The following is a 24,237-nucleotide window of genomic DNA, read 5'->3' as shown; positions in this document are numbered from 1 at the left end:
GCCGCCTTGTCCGCTCCACTTCTCCGAGCCCTGCTCTGCCTTCACTTCTGGAGCATTCTCTCCAGGAATGCCAGCCACATTTTAGCGGTGCTGTTGTTCAGTTGCCAGTGATTTTTTTTCCTTCAATTTTCCAACTATCTTCTCTTGTGTCTCACAAAATACTAAAGTTGGCTCTGGTCTTTGTATGTTTTTCCCTCTATAAATATGTAAACTATAAACTTGACATATTCATTTGCTACCTTTTCTGCCAGTCTTCTTGCCCAGATGGGCATTTCTGTCTTTTTTCTATAAATTTCAACACATCCCAAGTCATTGCCTTGGGAGGACATTGTGAAGACTGCTGAGGAAGGTACAGTGTTATGTGGAGAAGTTTCCTAGCAGGAAACAGTGGGGCCTGTGTTTCACATGTGAACTTAAAACTACAACTTTCAGACGATTTTTTCGTGCTTATTTTTTATATTTAAAATGATTTTGCTTTTCTTGTTTGGTAGTCTGTGTAAATAAATATCTTCACCTGCCATGTAACTGTGTATCTCACTTCCCTGACAGTACTTATCGACTCCATTTACAAAGTCACCGAGGGTCGGCAGTCTGAAATATTCCACAGACAAGCTGAGGGGAATTTTGACCCCAGCTGCTGCTTCACCATTTACCATGGCAACCACATGGAGTCCCTGGACCTCATCACCTCCAACCCCGAGGAGGCCCGCACCTGGATCACAGGCCTCAAGTACCTGATGGCCGGCATCAGTGATGAAGATTCCCTGGCCAAAAGGCAGAGGACCCATGACCAATATCCTTCATGGAACTTTATTTCTGAGCTGTGCATGTGTAGTGAGGATTAAACTTTGCTTTGTTTTTTTCCCATGATTTTGAGGCTTAAGGCTACTTTTCTTTCTGTCTCTTCGTTTAGACTTTTCTCTCCCTTTCTCACTCTCACTCCAAGTAAATGAATCCACAAAACATAAGCTTGTGAACTCAGGAGCATAATTGTTCTGAGGAGACAGCATTTAGCTCCACAATCTGAGAGAGCTCCAGTTGTAACCTAAAGTTTCCTAAGAGAGGTGAGGCACACATACAGTATTATTGCCTTTTTTATTGTAGGAGTATTGATTAGCTGCAACTGGGAAGGTGTGGATTTCATTTAGAGAAAATCCTACTTTGTTCTGAAGTCAGTTTAGTTAACAAATACTTCTTGAGTTTCAAACCAAGCACTGAGCTCTTTCCTGCTTTCTCTCTCTCTCTCTCTTTTTTTTTTAACTTACAGTTTGGAAACTGAACTGAAGGGGAAGTTACTTTTTACTTAATAGCATTTAACCTCTCTAATTTGCTCAAGAGACTAGCCTCTAAGTCTTCATTCATGATTAAACCCATTCTTGTGGTCCTGCAGTGCTGACAAGATAGATGATTAATGTGTTTGGTCTGCAGGCATCCGTCCTGCTGGGATCAAGCTGTGGATGTGGCATGACCCTTCTGGTCTCAGTTTCCTTATCTGTAAAGTGCGGGTATTGGCATAGATGATTACTTTGGTTCCCTCTGCACATTTTGAATGGCCTTAAAATACAGGTGCTCCCTATCCATGTAGGGAGTAGCATTATTTCCTTGCTATCATTGGAACGTGCACCCTAATTTTCTTCTAGGAATTGGTGATAAATTTGCACCGCTTTAGCTTTAATCTCTCACCCAGGGTATTGTTGGAGCAGAATGGGAAATATTCAGATCCATGGGAATATTCAAGATCCATGAAAGGATCTTGACCGCGTGAAGGCCTGAACTGATGAGCCATGATGTTTTCATCAGTATTTACGGCATATAGATAAATGCAATTAGGATTCATAAATGAACAAAATACAGACATAGGAACTAACTTTCTGTGCTTTAATCTGTTAGTTTGGTTCTTAACTCTTTAATATTTGGTAAGAGAACAAACAAGAAAATATGTCGAAACAGTAAGAATGCTTTTTGGTGCAAGCAGCAGAAACCATACTAACAGTGCCTAAAATGATAAAGAATATTCATTTTCTCATAAATGTGAGATCTGAGATGGGGCATTTCCAAGGGCAGTTAACTTAGTAGCTCAGTGATGTCATCCGAGACCCATTTTTCTCAGCATGTTGTCTTAGTCCTGCTTCTGGTTGCCCTTTGGTCAGAAAGAGCTGCAACAACTTTAGGCAGCAGCTCCAAACAGCCCTGACCAGAGGTAGCAAAGTTTCTTCTCACAAATGTTTTTATAAGAGCAAAGAAAAACTTCCCAGTGGTCCTGCAAAAGACAACCTCTCATCATTGGCCAGAATCATTACTGCAGGTCCATTCCTAAAAGAATCTCTTGCAAGAGAAATTGACTCGATCAGACCTTGAACTCAGGACCCTTATTTGCACTCTTAAAAATGAAAGACTCCAAAGAGCTTTTGTTTATGTGGGTTCTATCTATTGATATTTGTCATATTAGAGATTAAACCTGAGAATTAAAAAAAAAATCATTTAAAGTCATAATAAACTCTATTACTTGTTAACATATATTTTATAAAAAATAACTATTTTTCAAAGCAAGACAAATAAGAAGAATAGTATTGCTTCACTGTTTTTGCAAGTCTAATGTCTGACTTAATGGAACACATGAATTCTCATATCTGCTTCTGTATTCAATCTATTGTGATACATTGTTTTGCTTGGAATATGTAAAGAAAATTGAGCCTTATTACACAGATATGTAGTTGGAAAAGGGGGACCTTGTGATTATGTACTTTCCCTGTCCCCCACGAATATACATTGAAGACAGTTACATTAGTGCCAAGATTTGCCTCCCTCCTCCAGTTCCAATTAAAGCACATGGCTCTTGGATACCTGAACAAAATCCAGGTTGTTTTAGCAAGAAAGAAGGGAGGATGGTGACTGTCGGGAGACAATTAATTCCAGAAGCTGCTATCCTCACCCGGTTGACTAGGACACATTCATGGTACTCTAGAGCCTTTAGTCATTTACATACCTCTGACTAATAATCCCTGAAATAGACTGGTGAGAGGTGGGCATAAGTTGTGGAAGCTTATTTTTGCTTTATTGGTCAGTAGTTTTTTGAACGTGATTTGTTTGTCGATGTTTACTGGGACTTGAATGTTTTCATGTTTGAATTAACCAGCTTGGCAGCTGAGGGATTTCATATTCTAAAAATATGTTATCTGGAAAGCAAGTGTACACCAGAACTGCACTGAGGAATAATTTCATAAGAAATATAGAGGTAATTGATGTCTATGTCAGTGAAGAAAAAAAAAAAGGAAGAAATTAATGAATAGTTATTAGTAAAGAGGAAGCTGTAGTCAAAAGTAGGGAAAGTTATTTTGAGTCAGGGAACCATTCTCATACAGATTTGTCAGTCTTTGGTAGTGTTTTACATAATATCTTGATAACAGAATGACATCCTTGATTTGGCATATATTTAATTACATTAATTGAGGAGAACAGATTTTGAAATGTTCTTTATTAGATTTCACTTAGGACTGAAAATTTCAACTTGAGTGCACAGTGAGAATAATGAATCTGAAGTGGCTGTGTGAGAAAATCCCTCCAGTCTAAAGTGTAAATTATTTCTGTAGTATGGCCGTGTTGAATGGAAGTAGTTGCAGCCTTCATGCCTGTGAGAAGCCATGCAGCAGCATGGGGAGGAACTCAGACTCTCGTGCTGCACTGCCTGGGGTCCAGCCCCAACTCTACCACGTACTGTGTAACTTTGGGCGAATTACTTAAACCCTTTTGCCTCAGAGTCTTTATCTGTGCCGTGGCAATGATGATGATGACAGCGTCTACCCTACAGAGATTTGTGAAGATCAGATGAGTCGACGTACACAAAATCCTTAGAACATTGCCCAGCACATAGTAGGCATGTTATAAATAATAGCTACTGGTGTTATTGCTAAAGAGAAGTAAGGAGTGGCTAAATCTTTTGTTTTCTTATTCAGATAGGTTAAAGTCTGAAATCTCAGGGGCCCCATCATGCAAAGATAATGGTGCTGGCACCTAGCCTCGGCATTTTTCTCCATCAGAATATTCTCCCCTGTGTTTCCCCCACCTTATCTCTTGACCCCACGAGAGAAATTACTACCTCTAAAAGACTTTTAGCAGTCCCTTATGTATTTGTAAATTAAAACCTTTTTATCTTCCCTCAAACTGCAGGGCAAATCTGGCCCACCACCTAGTTTTTGTAGGGCTCTTTAGTTAAGAATGGGTTTTAAAAAAAAATTGTGAAGTGTGAAAATGATTTAAAAATTAAATTTCAGTGTGCATAAATGAAATTTTATTAGCACATAACCAGGCTCATTCATTTATGTATTGTTTATAAAGCTGCTCTCATGTGACAATGGCAGAGTGGAAGAGTTTTAACCAAGAGCAAATGGCCTGTAAAGCCTATAACGTTTACTCTCAGGCCCTTTACAGAAGAACTTTGCCCAGCCCGGCACTAGTTAATACCATTCAATGCTTTCCATTCTCCTACAGTTCTTGACAGAAACTACTAGCCTATTGCTTTTCATTCACTTTTATTCTCCCAGATTTTCTCTGCAGAATGACCGCTTCTCTTAAAAGATCATGTGTATGGCTATAAATGATTAATTCAGGGCTTTTCTTGGCATTCATATCTTAATTATGAAGATTGTCTTGAAGATATCACAATACTTTTTCCTGCAATTGTACACTATGTGTACTGTTACTTGAAGAGTGGTTTTCCCTTTCACAGAAGCTTAGAACTGAAAGGGATTTCAAGGTTATCTAGTTGTGCTCCCTGACATTGTAGATGAAGAAATGGAGATGCCAAGAAGTGACATGAGTGACTCACTGCCACAGGGCCAGGTCAGCAGTTGAATTAGGACTAGCGTATGTCTCTTGGTTTGACTTCTCTACTTTTGTCTTACCAGTCTCATGTCCCCTAAGCCACTTGTCAGGGCCAGCGAATGTGTTGGTGCTGGAGGCCTTGCCCATCCTAACGGGTTCATGTCTGCAGAGTGTAACTCAGATGTAGAGTTTGGCTGTCCCTGCCTCTTCTCTGAAGAAGTCTTACAGAGGCTTTGGTAAAGAATTTGTGGGATAAAAGGTGAAAATATCACTGCCATTGGACTCATTTCATCACTTCTTTGAAATCTGGCCAAATACACTGTGGGGCACAGAGCAGTGTCCACAGTCAAAAGAAATGTAGCTCACAGTGTGGGCCCTGTGCCCAGGAACAGAAAAAATGAGATTAGATACTTATTAGAAACTGGCCCAAGTATTCCACTCTTCTGATTCTTTAGTTATTTTTCTCCTAGGTCTGGGTGTCTCTTTATCTTCCAGGTGTCATGTGTAATGAGGTCCTGACTGAACTCTATGAGGAAGAATTGAACTTGAAAGAGCTGGTCTGGTTATTTAAAAACGTTCTAAAGGGAACAAAATGTGAAAGAAGGTATTTACAATCTGAAAAATTACACTACTTAACTTGAGAAGGAAGACTTTACCTCTGCTTGTTTTCACTTGCTGAGGTACAATCACAGTTTGAATCACATAAGAAACGTGAACGTGCTGTGTTGTCACCAGGAGGTTAGTTAATATTTTGACTTAAAATAAGAATATCTCAGTTGGTGTTATCTACTTGATAAGCAAATATTATCATTGACAGTCTCCTCTGATGCACTCCCATTCTCCCTTTTTTTGGTTTTAAATGCCTTTCCCTTTCTTTGATTCTCTGGTTTCTTTCGGCCACCTTCGTTCTTTTCGTCTTCATTACCCTCCAGACTTTGAAGGTCAGTTTGGTGTTCTAAGTACACACACAGTTCCTGCCTTCTCTAACCTACTGCCCAACAACTATGAATCATCCATTTTTTAAAAAAATCCTCTGCTAAAAGTTAACTGGGAATGTTCAACTCATTCACTAATTTTGTTTTCCCACTATGTAAAACAACCCAAGCCTCATCCCACTGGGGCTCTGTTAAAATCTCAGTTCACATGATGTAAGTCTTTTGTATCCAAACTCAGCTTTACGTCCTCAGTCGCCCAGTCTCATACCTGAGCTTGCAGGGCAACTGCTAGCATATCAGTTTCATTCCTTTGTATTACTGACCATAATTTAGAAGTTTTGGCCTATTAGGGGAGAACTATCAAAGTTAGTAATAGGAAGAGGAACATAGTGTAGCGATTAGCCTTAAATGTAGGAAAAAAAAGAATGCTAGATATGGTTGTAAGAGACCTGGGTTTGAGACCTGGTTCTGTTAGCTAATTCTTACGAAATATCTTCCTCTCCTTTAGTTTTATATCCATCTGAACAATGATGATATTGAACTAGATGGTCTAATTCTCTAAGAAATTTTTCTAAGAAAAGAAAATTGAAACAGTCATGTACCATGGGGTATTGTGAAAGTAAAAAGATGAAAAACTAGATGAAAGGAGAAGATGAGGCCTAAATTTGTTATATATGGGGTTTCATCATCATGAGATTCTTTAACAGAAAGTGTTCAGGAGCTATAATACTGAGCCAATTCCTGCTATATGCCATCTATATGCCTCATAAATGAACAACTCTGACGTTCTGAGTAAGAACTAGTAGGGACACAAAATTTATGTCATGACCATGGCAGCATAACTGAGAAAACTAGTCAGGAAATGAGAAATAAAAAGGGATAATGTATAAAGTCTACAGAAATATTTTATTTTTATGGAGTTTGCTAATGGAGATTTGAATTAAAATGTCTTCTTGCTAGAGTGGAATTAGAACCAATAATGTAGCTTTTTTCCCCCTTACAATTGATGAATATAGTGTTTTTGCAATAATAGAATCGACATTTAATCTGGATGAGATTGGAGACGAATGTTTGAATTAAAGAAGCTCTCATAATCTGGTCTGGCTCTCATTTCACAGTGGAAGGAACCACCTCTATGTGTCCTCCTCCCTGTTCCTGGATTTTTTGTTGTTGTCACTATCAGGAGCTCACCAGAGACCGGATTGCAGGACCTCCTCAAAATAATTTCTTCTCATGTTCCCTGTTACTGATAAATGTCTTTGTGAGTGTTCCGTGAGAGAGCAGTTTTTATGAAAACACAGTGTTTTCCTTGACCTTTCTGCACATGGGTGAAGCAGACCTTTGAGGAAGCTGATAAGAATGGTGATGGCTTATTGAATATTGAAGAGATACACCAATTGATGCATAAACTAAATGTCAATCTGCCCCGAAGAAAAGTCAGACAAATGTTTCAGGTACGGTTTCACAATGGCATGAAATACACAGAGGTTATTGATGTACTTAGGTCCATTAAAAGGCTGTTTTGTTTTGTTGGAAGCTAGTATGTCTTGCTCTGTGCTGTTTTATTTTTCTTTGACAAAGAGAGGCATTTTGTTTCATTGGAGAAAAAAAACTTCATAAACTTAACATGTATCCACAATTTTACTTGCTGTTTTTGTTATTGTTGCTATTTCCAAAGAGTAATTACAAGCAATTTTCCTGACACACAAATAATGGAGTAAACTAGATCAAGTCCTTTAAAAGGACAATAATATCGCATATGCCCACCTCACAGGGCTGTTGTAAGGATCAATATAAAGATAAGTAACATGAAGAAAATAGCATTTGTCTAAGACCTCAGAATTTCTCTATTCTGGAGTAGAGTTGTGGTTACTAGAGAGTGGGTAGGGGAGGGGGATAGGGAGAGGTTGGTTAATGGATACAAAATCACAGCTAGACAGGACAAATACATTCTAGTGGTGTACAGTAGTGCTAGGCATTTATAATCAGCAATAATTTATTGTATTTTCTTAATTGGCTAGAAGAGAGCACTCAAATGCTCCGATCACAAGGAAATGATAAATTTTTGTGATGACTAATATGCTAGTTACCCTGATTTGATCATCCCACATTGCATACATGTATTGAAATATAACTCTGTACTACAGAAATATGTACAATCGATACATGTCAATTAAAAATAAATAAAAAGATAAAAAAACCTTTTTTTAAAAAAAGAACCTCTCTGTTTTGTTTCTGAGGATTTGAGATTTAGAATTCATGAGGCTTAGAAGTGCTTAACCACTCCTACCATTTAAGGAGCTTTCCAGAAATTCATTCAACTGCTTGTTGGTGTTAGATGAAAGGCTTTTTCCCTTTTGATAAGTCATTGAGGCAAATCCTTGGTCCCAAACTTATTCTGTGGCATCTAGCAGGGATTGTATTTAGTCTTCAGTCTAAGGTGCAGAAGAGGGCTCTGTTAGTTTAAGTCAGGGCAAAGACATTAGACTATTAGTAATTACTAGAATATTAATTTTAAAAAGGCAATTTTTTATCCTCTGTGACTAGGTGATATTTTGTACATACAAAAATAGGAATGGTTGGACAATATGATGTTTGATGTTTTGTGCTTCCTTTATTTCCAAATTTATTTTTTTTAAATTGACATAAAATTGTATGTATTTAATCATATACAACACAATGTTTTAAAATATAAATACGTTGTGGAATGTTTAAATTTAGTTAATTAATGAATGTAGAATGTCACATAGTTACCATTTTTGTGGTGAAAGCAATATTCACTCTCAGCATTTTTCAAGAATACAATATATCATCATTAACTGTAGTCATCCCCATGCTAAACAACAGATCTCTTGAACTTATTTTTCCTACCTAACTGTATGTATGTATCTCTTGACCAACATCTCCCCCACTTCCTTTCCCCTCTAATCACCCCAGGCTCTGGTAACTGCCATTCTACTCAACTTTTTTAGATTCTGAGGGAGGGAGATCATGCAGTGTTTGTCTTTCTGTGCCTGGTTTATTTCACTTAACATAACGTTTTCCAGAATCATTCATGTTGTTGCATTCTTTTTTATGCCCGAATAGTATTCCATTATGTATATATAGCACATTTCTTTATCCCTTTATCCATTGATGGACACTGAGGTTGATTCTGTATCTTGGCTATTGTGAGTAGTAGCAATAAATATGGAAGTGTAGATATCTCTCTGACTACTGATTTTATTTCCTTTGGATATATACCTAGTAATGGGATTGCTCAATCTTATGGTATTTCTATTTTTAACTTTTTGAGGAGCCTCCATACTGTTTTTCCATGATGGCTGTGCAATGGGTCTTTTTTCTTCATATCCTAGCTAACAGTTTTCTTTCATCTTTTTTATAACAGCCATTCTAACAGGAGTGAGGTGATATCTCATTTTGATTTGCATTTCCCTGATAATTAGTGATGTTGAACATTTTCCCATATATCTGAATGCCATTTGTATGTCTTCTTTTGAGGAATGTCTATTAAGGTCCTTTGTCCATTTTTTACTTGGGTTGTTTGTTTTCTTGCTGTTGGGTTCTTTGGGTTCCTTTTATATTTATTAACCCATTATCAGATGTACAGTTTAGAAATATTTTCTCCCATTCTGTAAGTTCTCTCTTCACTCTTTTGATTGTTTCCTTTGCTGTGCAGAAACTTTTTAGTTTGATATAATCCTATTTGTGTATTTTTTGCTTTTGTTGCCTGTGCTTTTGAGGTCATATTAAAAAAAAAAAAATCATTGCCCAGGCCAATGTCTTAGAGCTTTCCCCCTGTGTTTTCCTCTAGTAGTTTCATAGTTTTGGGTCTTACATTTAAGTCTTTAATCTATTTTGAGTTGATTTTTGCATAGGGTGAAAAAAAAGGGTGCTTCCTTTGTTTTCTAACCACTTGTTGTTAGTGGTGGTAAGGACAGAAACAGCATGGGGTACAAGTTACAACAGTGAATGGAAGACAGAGACTAGCTCTAATCTGTGACCCCTTAAGGTGGTCCTATCCTTGGGAAGCTCTTGGTTGGAGATGGTTTCCATTGTGGGGAACTTGATCCCACTTCACTGGAGAACAACATGAGAGATAGAAAAGAGGAGGGAAGAATGGGATATGCTACATAGGGAGCCGCAGAGATGGAGTGAGAGACTTTGGAGGGGAAATGAGTTGTCAGAGTGAATTATCTTTAAAGTATATGGAAAGGTTTCCATGTTCCTGGCATTCCCTGTGTCATCTCAGATTTGCCCTGTTGTGAGCTCTACTTCTCCGCCTGTTTTTTACACGGGAAGTATTCACAGTACTGAAGAGGTGGCTGCTGATTAAACATGACAGGCCAAGCTTAAAGAGGAGGGCAAAATCTATACCCATAAAAATAATGATTATTTTGTACTTTCTGGAAATAAGATAAGGAAGTAACATAAGATATTGAACTATTTTTACTTCTGTATTTTTCCCATCCGGACACCTATTTATTTCTAAGGCACCAAGTATTTTAGAGGGTAAACCAGGAAATGTTTATGTTCAGTGTCTCATGAGTTCAAAGTAAATTCTTTAAACAAGTTTTAAGAAAACATTGAGTCTCTTTTTATGACCTTAGATTTAAAAATTTATCAAGCCAAAAGTGACTGGGTAAGTAGTTGTGGCTGCTGCATGTAGATCATTTCCACCCTGGGCCTTGCATCTAGCAGTAGATGCTCATGGTGGAAGTGATGGGACCAAGGACCTAAGTATTTTTTCAGGAACATTCTCTTCCTTTTGACTGTATTGCTGGTAAACACATTAAAACCTTCTAGAGTTTTCTTTTCCTTTTCTTTGCCTTTTTGTTGCAATAGAAGATTTAACTGATTTTTTTTAAAAAAGTAACGTTTAAAAAAAAAGAAGTAATCTTTTGAGGTAAAGATAGCTTCTTTTGAAGTCTTTAGATGCTGTTATTTAAATCTCAGAGTTTTACTATTCTTAATTGATTGGGCATTTACATGAAAATCTTAAAGTTTCATCTCTCCATCCAGGATTAGATATTTTGAAACAAAGTTATTGCAGAAATGTGGACATTAGGTCTAGTTTCTTGGGATGGAAAGACTCTCCAATTAAGAGCCTCCAAAATATCAATATCAAAAATGTTGATATTCCATAGTGCAATCCACCTCTGCTTTTAAAAGAACAGAAGGTGACAGTGGTCAGCCTCACAGAGAAACTGTTAGGTTTAAACGTTGGTTAATGTGTTTGCTCATAATGGACACAAGGTTAGCAATGTTTAAAAAAATTTTTTTTTCAGGAGCACTTTGACTTTCAAAGCTACATTTAAAACCACATAACAACTGAATATACTTAACAAAACCCATGCATTTCAAAATGCCATTCATTCTCTGTCAGTTTTTATTTGGTTACAACTGTGTTCACTTAGAATGAAGAAGATCACGTAAATAGGTCAGTTGCTCATTTTGTATCCCCAATAGTTTTATGGTTTTATGACAAATTCAGCCAACCAGAATTAAGGTACATGGTGAAAGATTTTTCACTCAATAATTACTAGAAACAAATAGTTTCAACTACAACTCAATCCAGATGGATTGTTCAGACTTTATGGAGGGAAAGTAGGGAGGTACAATAATACTAATGATGGCTATAAGAGCATCAGGCCATGAGGAATTAAGAAGGATTCTCTTAGGGGTAAAAATTATATTGACTGAATTACAGTTCAGAAACTACTGAGAGACTTGTATTTTCATCATGTGTTAAATATATCTTCTCTCTTTTGTACTTGATTAATCTTGTTCAAGATTTCTGCTTTTCACTAGTTTTTTCAAAAATGAGCTTTTGGTTTTCTTGCTCACATTTGTGTTATATCTATTTATTTTCTATTTCATTGCTTTCTGCTTTTGTCTATAATTTATTTCCTTCTATTTCTTTGGGCTAAATTTTTTCTAGCTTTTTGACTTGAATTATTAGCTTCTGTTTTGAATCCACTTTGCTTTCGAAAAAATTTAAGACTTCAAAATTTCCTTCTAATTACTGCTTTAACTTTATCGTTCAAGTTTTAATGTGTAGTGTATTTATCCACTTCTATATGTTTCATTACCTACTTAGAAATGTATTATATTTGTTTCCACAGTTTTTTTGTTTTAGGGTTTTTTTTTTTTTTTTTTTTGAGCTCTCTTTGATTTATAAATTTATTGTGGTTAGAGAAATTGGTTTAAATAAGGTTGATTGTTTAATAATTTGCTGAGACTGTCTTTGTGGCCTAATATATAGTTAATTTTTATAATGTTCCACATGTGCTTGAAAAGCATGTATGTTCATATTTGTGGTTTGTGTAGTAGCTTTTTTTATAGTAAATATTATTTCCCAGTACTGAATTTCCTGTTTCAAATTCTCACACGGCCTTGTTTTTTCTGTTCTTTTCAGGAAGCTGACACAGATGAGAATCAGGGAACTTTGACATTTGAAGAGTTCTGTGTTTTTTACAAAATGATGTCATTGAGACGGGACCTTTATTTGTTGCTCTTGAGCTATAGTGATAAGAAAGATCACCTAACTGTCGAAGAACTGGCTCAGTTTCTGAAGGTGGAGCAAAAGGTATCACTAGACAGTTGAACTGAATGTTTACTTAATACTTGTGAAAGATACGTGACTTGGCTTCTGGGGTTGGATATAGGTAGACTTTAGGATAGAGGGGTAAATATCACAGATTTACAAAAATCTTATCTATGAGTCACTTCAAACATGTTTCCAGCAGCTTTTAAGAGAGGAAATAATAAATAGAACACTGGCTTATATAGTTTTTTTTACCTTAAGTATATTGAGTATGGACATGCATATTTTCCCACAAAGAAATGAATGTTAATTAATGTGTTTTATTTTATATACAATGGTAATGTTTTCTTTATACCAACACTACAAAGTATTAATAATAGTATAAATCTATACTTTATATTTACTGTATTAGTATAAATATTAGTATAAATAAATTTGTGTATATGTAAGAAATGAATTTATATTTATGCTAATAATATAGCTAGATATTTAATAATTATGACATAATTCTTAACTAGCATTATAGTAGGTCACTGATAATTCTGATAGGAAATTGACATTTGGTCAGGTGAAAAGGCTAAATAAGTCAGGTCTGATTAGCGAAGGGAAACCCGAAATATATTTAAAATAATATATTTTAATTTTAGTATTGTATAGGCTGAACTGTGATCAACAAAGCTAGTCTTCTACTGCTTTTTTTCAATATCTCCTTGAACTCCATTTGTTTCTCATGGAAGTATAGAATAAATGAATTTTTTTTTGAAGTTTGTTAACATTTTATATTAAACTTTTTAGGAGGAGGCTTTTGATTTTCCTGTACTTGATGAACTTTACTTTCAATTTTTTTTTAGATTTATGGACTCATCATAGTCTTAGTAAAAAGAGCTGTTTATCTCTATTTTAAGTCAAAGGCATTTAATGCTGTTGCAATTGTAAAGAATCATCAAATATTTGGACAACATGGTACGATAATCAGTAGAAAGAATCCTTCCTACAGTGCTTGCACAGATAATCAGCCAGCCTGTACTTGAACACGTCCTTCTTTTAACAGTTTTATTGAGGTGTAATTCACATACCATAAAATTAATCCTCTTTTTTAAAAAAATAAGAACAATCCCATAGCATTAATTGTCATCTGGTAATAACACAAGGGTAATCAAAACAGTAGGAACAAGTGTTTTAGAACTATACTCCCAAAACAGGGCACCTGAAAAAACAAACTGGATTGCTTTCTCAACAATGCACTTCATGGATTATTTCTAGTTGGAAACACTTTGTAGCAGAGTAATATTATCTCCTTTTAACATGATCCGACCCAGTTGTTTTCTTGACTTTGTTTTACAGTGAATCTCTTCTTCATCATCTAATACAAGGTTCATATACTCATGAAAACCAATGATACAGCCCTCTCTCTGCATATTCACTTGCTGGTAGAGCCACACCTGAACCCGGGATCTGTTTTGTAGATATCTAAAGATGAGGTTTATGCATTGTACATCAACTTCTGCACTTTTTGGCCCTGGCCACTGGTACACTGTGGTGGAATCTCACAAAGACCACACTGACCTGTATGCTACCTTAGAAAGCAAATTCCGGAATTAACCCTTTTCAGGTGTACAATTCAGTGGTTTTGGTATATTCCAGGGTTGTGATACTGTCACCATTATAAAATTTCAGAACATTTTTAGCATCCCAGGAAGAAACCCCATACCCATTAGCAGTCACTTCCCATTTTTCTCTCCCTCCAGACCTTAGCAACCACTAATCTACTTTATTTCTCTGTTGGTTTGTCTAAATTCTGGACATTTCATATAAAGGGAATCATATAATATATTGCCTTTGTGATTGGCTTCTTTCATTTAGCATAACATTTTTGAGGTTAATCCATGTTGTAGCACGCAACAGTACTTCATTCCTTCTTATTGCCAAATAGTATGTGATTATATGAATATACCACATTTTGTTTATCCATTCATCAGTTGATAAATGGGTTGTTTCCATTTTTTGGCTATTATGAATTATGCTGCTATGAACATTCATGCACAGGTTTTTGTGTGAACATGTTTTCTGTTCTCTTGGGTACATACCCATGTGGAATTGCTAGGTCATACAATTTGAGTACTTCTTACAATTTGAATTTGGATACTGAAAGGACTTCATGTGAACCAGAGCAAACTTCTACAATGGAGCCTGAATGAGTAGAACACTGAATTAATATTTGAATATTAGAAGGAGATAAATTTCCACTAATTCTAAGAAGTATAGCTGACCAAGGATGAACTAGATGGCTTTGGCAATTGTGAGTTTTCTTCCTTGAAGGTGTTAACAGAAGGTGGGGATGTTATTAAGGAGATTCAGCATGGGCGGGTACTTGGGTTAGTAAAATTTCAGTTTAATTCATTTATTTGTATAAGCACATACTAAATATCACAGGCGTTGTGCTGAGTTTTGAGAATGAATAAAGCTTATCCTCAGAGAACTCAAAATAGATATATTTTTTGATGCTTTATAATTTTGAGAGTCTGTGATAAGGGAAAAGATAATGCTAAGAAGTAAAACAATATACTCTTTAAGGTTTTCTGGGTTTTCCCTTTTTGAGGCAGATTAAAATTTATTAAAATTATTGTGCTGTATTATTTTTTTTTTTCTGGACCTCTTGCTTCTTTAAAAAAAAGTACCTTTGTTAAGATACTAAACATTAATTAGTAATATATTGTTAGTATACACACAATTATGCTCACTCAGTTTTGGTACTAATTTGTATTAAATAGAGTTTTTGAAGTGATTCTAGAGTCATTCAACTCTTTTAACATTCTTTAATTTTCTCCTACTTAACCCAGAAAATTATCAGTTACAGTTGGCATAGGCTAAAACCTGTTTGGCATTTGTAATCTGGGCTGGTAGTTGCTGCTTGCAGATTTGTAAGTTGCGAAAAGTTTCACTAGTTCAAAATCTGCTCTGATTAAGGTAGACAAACATTTTCATAGCATTTAAATGCAATTTTTGAATTTTTTCTCATGTGTAGATTAATTTGGTGATCAGATTATTCAACTTTTTGCTTTAGCAAGAAGGAAAAAATAAAGTGTTTAGTAAACCAAATCCATATAATTATTTGCTTATCAATGAGCCTTAGGATTAAATATTTTCATGACGTTTGAAACATGTCTCCATTATGCTGTATGAAATATTTGTTTCAGCTTATCATTAAGAAAGCAGTGAGTGAATTATTAGTTATCATTAAACAAATAATTTTTGGTGCTAATATATAGCTATGGAATGATAACTAAGAGCTGGTTTGATTAACATTTCTTTGGATGGCAAGGACAAATATTTTTCGGTGTGTTTGTTTCTTAATTATATTTTTGAACTTTGTTTTAAAGGCCCTTTGGAATTAAACACATACAGGAAATGTATACAGAAAAATTATATGCATTCTGTACTGTTTTTCTGATTATTGTATGCATGTGTGTGTGAGAGAGAAACAGAGACAGACTGACAAATAGTGGAGACAGACAGACTGATGTTCCCTGATCAGTTCCATGTAGAGATCTACTGTGTTAAATGCCATTAAAGAATAAACCACTAGCACAGCACTGTTAGCTCTCACTTGAGAGACTGCAGTACTTAAGTAGGAACTAGTTCTAATGCCTTTCTTGATGTCTCTTTCAAACTCTCAATCTTAAATGCCTTAAACATGTTTTCTGACAATGTGTTTCTTTTATTCTGTTCATCAGTTGTTCTAATCACCTCTTTGCAAGCAGGTTAGCACTTCATTTGGAGTGAATGGATTTTTTTTTTTTAACTGGACTATGTGGTAGAATGGTATTGAGCAGAACTGGGGACACAGCCTTGCTGCCTCTGTGACTTTGATCCCATTAACCTTTCATCCTTGATTTGGTGAATCGTATAGTGCTTCTGGTAGTAACACTGCCCTTGCAAGACTACTGTAAGAATTAAATGAGATGTGGGTGAAAATTCTTAGAGCATTCCCTGACTTATTAGCTGCTAAATAAACATTCACATTTATGTAGTAGCACAGATCTGGCCATCTTCAAGGAGCTATGTGAGACTGCAAGTGGACAGGTAGCTACATATGCACTTGTCTGTACACTTCCATAGGGGAGGAGAAATATCTTTTCCTCACCCATCATTAGGTTCATGGCTGAGGCCCCTATAACAAAAGAGAGATTAACAAAAGAAAAGCACATGAATTTATTTAATAAGTTTTACATGACGTAGGGGAGACTTCACAAGGAAATGAAGACCTGAAGAAACAGGTAAACCTGTGTGTTTTTCATACTAATTTTGATGAACTGTGGACAGTGGAGAAATATGATTGGAGGACAAAAAGGTAGGATCTAATTGTAATAAACTGGGGGAACTTAGCAAGGCCTGTTCAGATTCTTCTTGGCGTTTCTGTGTCTTGGCCTCCTTTCCTCCAAGTTTAGGGGAGGCACGTCTTGAATGAAGGTCTTATGACCTGCTTCAGGGAAAGATCAGAAGATTCTTTCTGGGTTTTATGACCTGCTTAAGGGGAGAAGGGCTGCGGGGAGGTCGAGAGACCTTTCTGCTTCTCTTTTCTCAAATGCTGAGGTGCTATATTTTGGCTAGCATGTCTGAACCCCATCAGTTCTATACATGACTAGGATTTTCTTCTAAATTACTTCGTTGCCTCTCCCCTCCCACATCTGTCATGATGACCAAAAAATATATTTGGTCTTGTTCCCAGTTCCTGCCATAGAACTGCTAAAACACTTGGAGTTTCCTGAGTGATAAGAATATCTTTTGTTATTTATAACAAGCCCCTTTCAACCAAACCTGAGTTTATGCTAATGAGGTGACTATTCATGGGTCCCTAGATCATCTCGGGATGGGGCTGGTAGCCAGAGGAACCAACCAGGTGATTAGAGGGAGTGACCTTTCAGCCCCAATCCTAACCTCAGGGGAAGGGAGAGGGGCTGGAGATGGAGTAGATCACCATTGGCCAATGACTTAATCAATTGCGCCTATGAAATGGGTTGATGACACATCAAAGTGCCGGGAGGGTGGCCCGTCCAGAGAGGACACGGAAGCTCTGCGACACACCCTTCTCCCCCCACCTTGCTCTGTGCTTCTCTTTCATTTGGCTGTTCCTGAGTTGTATCCTTTATAGTAAACCAGTAATAGTGAAGCACTTTCCTGAGTTTTGTGAGTTGTTCTAGCGAATTACTGTATTAAACCAGGGGGGCAGGGGGAGCTGGCAAAGACCGTCTCTGTGACCAAACTCTAGACAGGCTCCCCTGAGCCTGTTTTCAATTAGGCCTCGTCCTGGGCCTTGTCCTCAAGAATCCTGTTGTAGGAATAATCCTGCTAAGTCAGTTTAGCCAGAACCCCTGCCCTTAATATCTGATCAGATCCCTCAGCCCCTACCATCTCCCGGGTGATGCAATCATCCTTGTCTGCTTTCAGCAAGAACACTATTAGGTTTGTTTAAACAGAATCCTGCCTTACCCATAATGTTTCCTTTTAGTGATGATTCTTCCACTGATCCCCCACCCTGCTCCTTGTGTATAAATCTCTTCTTGTCCCTGATGTAGTCATAATTGGGCCCAGTTCTATACTGAGGTCTCTTTTCCCCTATTGCAGTAGTTCCTGATTAAAATCTATTTTTACCACTGTAACTTCTGTCCAGATCTGGGTTTTCTCTGACAGAACTCCCAAATCTATAGCTGGCCAGGCAGAAACATGGATAGCCTGGGTAAACCATTTCATGGCATCTAAAGTGGGTGCAGTCTTGTGGGACTGAGCCTTTAACCTGTGGGGTCTGTACTAGTTCAGAGTAGTTAGTGTTGATCAAATTGAATTGTTGGATATCTAGTTAGTTAGTGTTGCAGAATCAGGGAATCGATTGGTGTCGGATAAAGATACCAGACCTGGTAATATTTTACTTTACCCTATTACCACAGTCATATACATTTTAGGGATAACAGATTCAGTTTTCATGAGTTTTGTTGTTGCTTTCTTAGGATGAAGCTAGATAGTGCTAGCGAAATGTTTTGTCAAAATCAGTTATTTAGTTTGGCAAAGGCAGAGATTCTCCATTAGCAAAGTTTGCTAAATTAGCTTGAGAGTACTTGTATAAGACAGGTAGAAAATGGAATGAGGTAATATATATATGTGTGTGTGTATATATATGTGTATATATATGTTTATGTCCTTCATACATCTCTACTCCTCTGTTTCCTGCTCTTATTAGCTACTTCTCCATTCTTTTCTGAAGAATTCTTCATAGTGTAGTGGAAAGAACATTAGACAAGGAGTCCAGGAGACCAGCATTCCATACACTGCAAGCTCCAGTGGTTGGAGAATCTTGTTGGGCAAGTCAATCATTACTGTTTTTGAGCCCTGGATTCCTGATCTGTACAAAGGGGAGCTGATACCTGCTTTTCCTATCTCCCACTGTCAAACTGAAGTTGTATTTTTAAAAATTTTTTTTGGCAGCTGGCTGGTATGGGGAACTGAACCCTTGACCTTGGTCTTACAATGCTACGCTCTAACCAACTGAGCTAACCGGCCAGCCCTGAAGTTTGATTTTAACAATGAATGTGAAAGCCCTTTGACTGAGATATCCAGAAGTGCAGCAATGCGAGGAACTAAAATGTATAAAGCATTGGCTTAAATTCATTCAGGCTAGTGGAATTTCCAGATCTACTTGAATAGCAATAGTGGATGTCACTTGCCAAGGGGTATATATTTCTTCCCTTTTTTGTTACGTTGACATTCTTTCAGTAAATATTAGTTGGAGAAAACAGAAGCCAATGTTCTGTGACATCTGCTCATGGCAGATGATTACCTGTATTTAGTTTAATTTTCTAAATTAGCTTGAAGGTACTTATATGTGGGTGTGACCTAAAAGAAATTTTTTCTTTTCTTTTCTTTTTTTTTTCTGACCGGTAAGGGGATCGCATCCCTCAGCACCGTGTGGTCAGCACCACGCTCAGCCAGTGAGTGCATCGGCCATCCCCATATAGGATCCAAACCCGTGGCCTCAGCACTACCAGCGCCGCACTCTCCTGAGTGAGCCACGGGGCTGGCCCCTGAAAGAAATTTTTAAAAAATATTAAAAAATTATCATACATCAAAAGGCAGAAACCATAAAGGAAAATATTGATGTACTGAAACTTTGAGTTTATGTGTGGTTCTATAGATCAAATACTGTAAAATTAAAGTACAAAGTGGGAAAATATTTGCAACATACAAAATAGAGAAATAGTGAACTTCAGTAATATGGAATGTGTTCTCCTAGACCATTGAGGAAAAAAATGAAAACCAATAAAAAAAAAATTGAAACATAGAAAATTTCATAAAAAGTCAGTAAACTCGTAAAAACTGTTTACACTTTCTTAGTAATTCAAAAACATAGAATAAAACTAACAGGCCATTTTCACCCATCAAATTAGTAAAGGTTAAAAAAAATGCTACTAAATATGGTATCCATATTTGACATTTTGGTGAAGTTGTGGAATGGTACAATCTTTCAATAGGATAGTTTTGTAATTTATAAAATTTTATATAACTTATAAAACTTTAACCAAGCCATTTTACTTTTAGTAATTCATCCTAAGGAAATGGCCAAGTGTATAAATTTATGTATTTCAGCATTCCTTAACACAGAGAAAAATGAACTCAATCTAAATGTGCAGCAAGAGAGACATTAGTCAAGAGTTCTGTGGGGTTTTGAGTTTTAAAAATGGATTTCCACAAGGGGACAAATTTGAGGAAATTTGATGACCATCTGGAAATAATTCATTAGTTTCTGATGGCATAAGGTTGGTATAGAACCTGAGTATTCAACTTTTACAGGTTTACTCAGTTGTGAAATGCAATTTCACTTCTGGCCACATATACTGTCAAGGATTATGTGAAATCAAATATTGGCCCATGGGTCAGATTTTTATTTCACTGAAGCTGTTTGAAAATTGAATTTATTATGGCTTTGACAGTTCCAATTGCTGTTTGATTAGGACTTTCATCCTTAAAATGTGGATGTGCTAAGGGAAATTCTCAGTGTCTTTTGTATCCATGAAGAAGTGCCAGTTGAGCAAGAAGCCAGCTGGCTGAGTTTCTCTTTCATCTCTTTCTTGCATCCAGAGATAGAGATCACAGATATCCACTAGTCTGTGGTTCCAAAGTACTAGAGTTGGTTGAGGGTTTTTTTGTTTTTGTTTCATTCCCCTCTCCTTGTATTTGTCAAACAACCACCTATATCTCCTGCAGAATTCCTATCCATTTCTTGGCTATGTTTTTTGTGTTCAAATCCTTTTTAGAGTTTTGGTTCAGGAATGATAATTTGATTCCATTTCCCCATCCCCCTTGGCAACCCTTTTTAGCAAGACTCTCCCCTCTTTTTATCCTTTTGTTTTTCATGGATTGAGGATGAAGAGCAGGCAGGGATGGTGAAGCACCCTTACAGTTTAAAAAACTTCCTAGCTGTTAATTAAAAGGAAAGGCTACCTCCACAGGTAGGTCAAAAACAGGTTTCTAATTATGCAGTGCTTTTATCTGAAATATGCACGTGGATAGTTAATTCCAGGGGGACTTTCAGAGCTTTTCTGTTCCCATGCTAGAAGACGCTCTCCTTATTATAACTTTATCTGACATAGATCTGTATGTTATCCCTTCGTATGGTTCTAAAAGTTGCCCCTTTAGCCTCTTTATTATTTCTGCTAAAATATTTTCTTGATCATTCTGACCCAATTATAGGTGTCATTTGTGTCTTCTCCCTTCATTACTTTCACAGAATCCAGAATGGTTTGGTAAGAGTCATGTCATTCTCATCTTTTCTCTCTTATGAGAAATAATTATAAGTTCTTCTTTGCTTGTAACTACACCTTTCTGCTGCTAGAGTATCTTTATCATTTTTAGCATTTTTCTCATCATAAAAGTATTTTTAAGAGACTTTCCTGAATTTCTATATCATTTTTCTTAATTCTAATTAAGTTGAGAGACCTTTTAGAGTAATTACATCGTGTAATAGTTTTGCTGCCTCAAATATCATTCCCAAATGACATTTTTCATGGAATAGTCATATATTCAAATGCTGTAAAACTCGTGGTTTACTTTTAGGATGAATTAGAGGTATCTAGTTTGGGGAAGTAAATGGTTGTGGATGTCTTAGTCCATTCTGAAAACAGAATTACCATTTATTTAGCAATGTTTCTCTACTTCCTCCTGAAATTGTACAAAAATATAGTAAAGATACTTTTTACCCTGTGTAAAACCACAGGGATAAAGAAAACAGGAGAGGAGCAACTTACCTCATCTAAAAGAGACCCCAAAGCACTGAGTGAGAGGCCATTATGCAACTCTTTACCCTAAGGGAACCTCCACAAAATCTCAAGAATTAAAGTTACATGATATTCCTGAAAACACAAGCATTGGTTGAAAGTCTGTTTAAGATGTGGTTAGGACTCCAAATCTTCTCCCCTACCCACTGCAGCAGGGCAACCGTCCTTCTACCCTGGCATAAAACTGAAAGTAAGAGGATGGGCCAGAAGAATCTCGACTAAGGGATACCACACCTAGCTGAATGTGGGTACTAGACTAAAAACCTGGGGATTGTGAAGATAGCCGCAATAACTCCCATATCCCTGTATGTAAGTCCCTCTGCAATGTGACTTTGCCTCTCCTTCCGTAAAAAAGTGGTCTTTTTTCCCACTCCATGAATCTGGGCTATATTAGTGATATGCTTTGACTAATAAATTGTGGCAGACACGATGTACAGGTTCTAGAGTTCAGGCCTCAAGGGCCTTGAAGACTCCACTTTCGCTCTGTTGGAACTGTGGGACTATCATGTGAGGCTATTTTCTTTGGAGATAAGAGACCCCATTGAGAAAGAGGCCCAGCCAGTAGCCAGCACCAACTGCAGTGATGAGGACATCTTGGACCATCTGGCTGCAGTTAAGTGACCAGATGCCTGTAGTCACGTGAATAACTCTAGGTGAGAAAAGCAGACAATCTGTTGAGGTGAACCCAATCCAACTTGCTATCCTGCACAATTGTGATCAAATAAGCGGTTGTTGTTTTAAGTCTCTAAATTTGGGGATGGTTTGTTTCACAGAAATAGAGAATAAATAGAAGGATTAAGTGAACACCTGTGCATTGAAGTATGAGAACCATAGCCTTCCTTCAATACTGAGCTAGGAGACTGGAAAAATTTTCTTAGAGGAATATTACCTGCTGTAGTGGGTTGAATAATAACCCCAAAAGATATGTCCAAGTGCTTACTCCCAGTATCTGCAAATGTGAATAGGAAACAAGGTTTTTGCAGATGTAATTAAGGATGTTGAGGATGTTGATTACCCTGGATTTAGGTTAGTCCCTAAATCCAATGATGACAGAAAAAAAAAAAAAAAAAGAAATAGACATACAGAGAGAGTAAGGCCACATGAAGATGGAGGCAGAGATTGTAGTATGAAGCCTCAAGATAAGGAATGCAAAAGGTTGTTGGCAGTCACCAGAAACTAGGAGAGAAATATGGAATGGATTCTCACTCATATCCTCCAGGGAAAGACAGCCCTGATGACACCTGGATTTTGGACTTCTGGCCTCCAGAACTATGAGAGAATAAATTCTGTTGTTTTAAGCCACCATGTTTATGGTAATTTGTTACCCCTAGGAAACTAACACACCAATCCAAGGGAAGAAAAAACCCTAGAGATATTTATATTAGAATCTTCTAGTACAATAGTCCAGCCAGAGAATTCTGCATTAAAGTCCACTAGTCAATAAGCTCTGGTCATGAATACAGAGCTTTCAACCAATTTGTTATTATTATTGACTTGGTTTTAAATATGTTTTTAAATAAGCAATTTAAAAAATTGTTTTTATATAGCCAATACTTAACTACACATTTGAGGAAATCTTATACTATAAAAAACAGACTAAGACAAACAGAAATAAAACACTTGGAGAAAATAGAGGCAATGCAGGGAGAAGGAAACTTTAAAAACTGTCATTTATTGCAGCACAATTTACAATAGCTAAAATATGGAATCAACCTAAATGTCCAACAACAGATGAATGGATAATAAAAATATGGCATATATACACAATGGAATACTATTCAGCCATAAAAAGAATGAAATCCTCTCATTTGTGGTAACATGGATGGTCTTAGAAGACATTATGTTAAGTGAAGTAAGCCAGACAAATAAATATGACCTCACTTCTATGTGGAACCTAAGAAAAAAAAAAAAAGTTAATATTATAGAGGCAGAGAGTAGAACTGTGATTACCAGAGATTAGGGGGTGTCAGGGGAGGGAAAACAGGGAGAGGTTGGCCTTGGCCAACAGGTACAAAATTCAATTAGATAGGAGGAGTAAATTCTGGTGTTCTTTGGCACAGTAGGGTGCCATATGACTATGGTTAACAGTTAAGTTTTGATTATTACATAATAGCGAGAGGAGAGGCTTTCAGATGTTTTCACCACAGAGAAATAAGTGCATGAGGTGAGTGATACATTAACTACCCTAACCCAAGAATACAACATAAATATCAAAACATCAGATTGTACCCCATAGGTATGTATAATTACAATGTGTCAGTTAAAAAAATTTTTTAAAACCGTGTCATTAATGTCATCAGAGTGATAAGAAAAATAATTGTAGTTGTAAAGCAAGAGCAAGATACTATGAGAAAAGGAGATTCAAAGGGAAAAAAAACTCTCAGAAATTTAAAGTCTGAGAGCAGAGAAGTAAACTCAATAAAAGGCTTAGAAGATAAAGCTGAGAAAGTAGAACAAACAAAAAAGAAATTGAAATTACCAGAGGCTGGGAAAGGGAGGGGGTGGGGGAAAGGTTGGTAGACCAGTATAGAGTTACAAAGTTACAGTTAGGAAGAATATGTTCTGTGCTCTAGAGTGACAATAACTAATGATATTGTATTGTGTATTT

At 36.7% G+C, this 24,237-nt stretch overlaps 1 protein-coding gene across 2 annotated transcripts in view; it reads left to right on the top strand.

Annotated features, from left to right (window-relative positions):
- PLCH1 (phospholipase C eta 1) overlaps positions 1 to 24,237 on the top strand; it is a 178,994-nt gene that overhangs the window by 86,221 nt on the left and 68,536 nt on the right. For both annotated transcript variants that reach the window (XM_063103732.1, XM_063103722.1), the window contains exons 3-5: positions 550 to 793; positions 7,081 to 7,210; positions 12,175 to 12,345. In XM_063103732.1, the coding sequence (XP_062959802.1) occupies positions 550 to 793; positions 7,081 to 7,210; positions 12,175 to 12,345 (545 nt within the window). The remainder of the gene's footprint in view (positions 1 to 549; positions 794 to 7,080; positions 7,211 to 12,174; positions 12,346 to 24,237) is intronic.

This window comes from Cynocephalus volans, chromosome 1 (genome assembly GCF_027409185.1).
Source record: "Cynocephalus volans isolate mCynVol1 chromosome 1, mCynVol1.pri, whole genome shotgun sequence".
Taxonomy (NCBI): Eukaryota; Metazoa; Chordata; class Mammalia; order Dermoptera; family Cynocephalidae; genus Cynocephalus; species Cynocephalus volans.
This window is presented reverse-complemented; position numbering and strand designations above follow the sequence as displayed.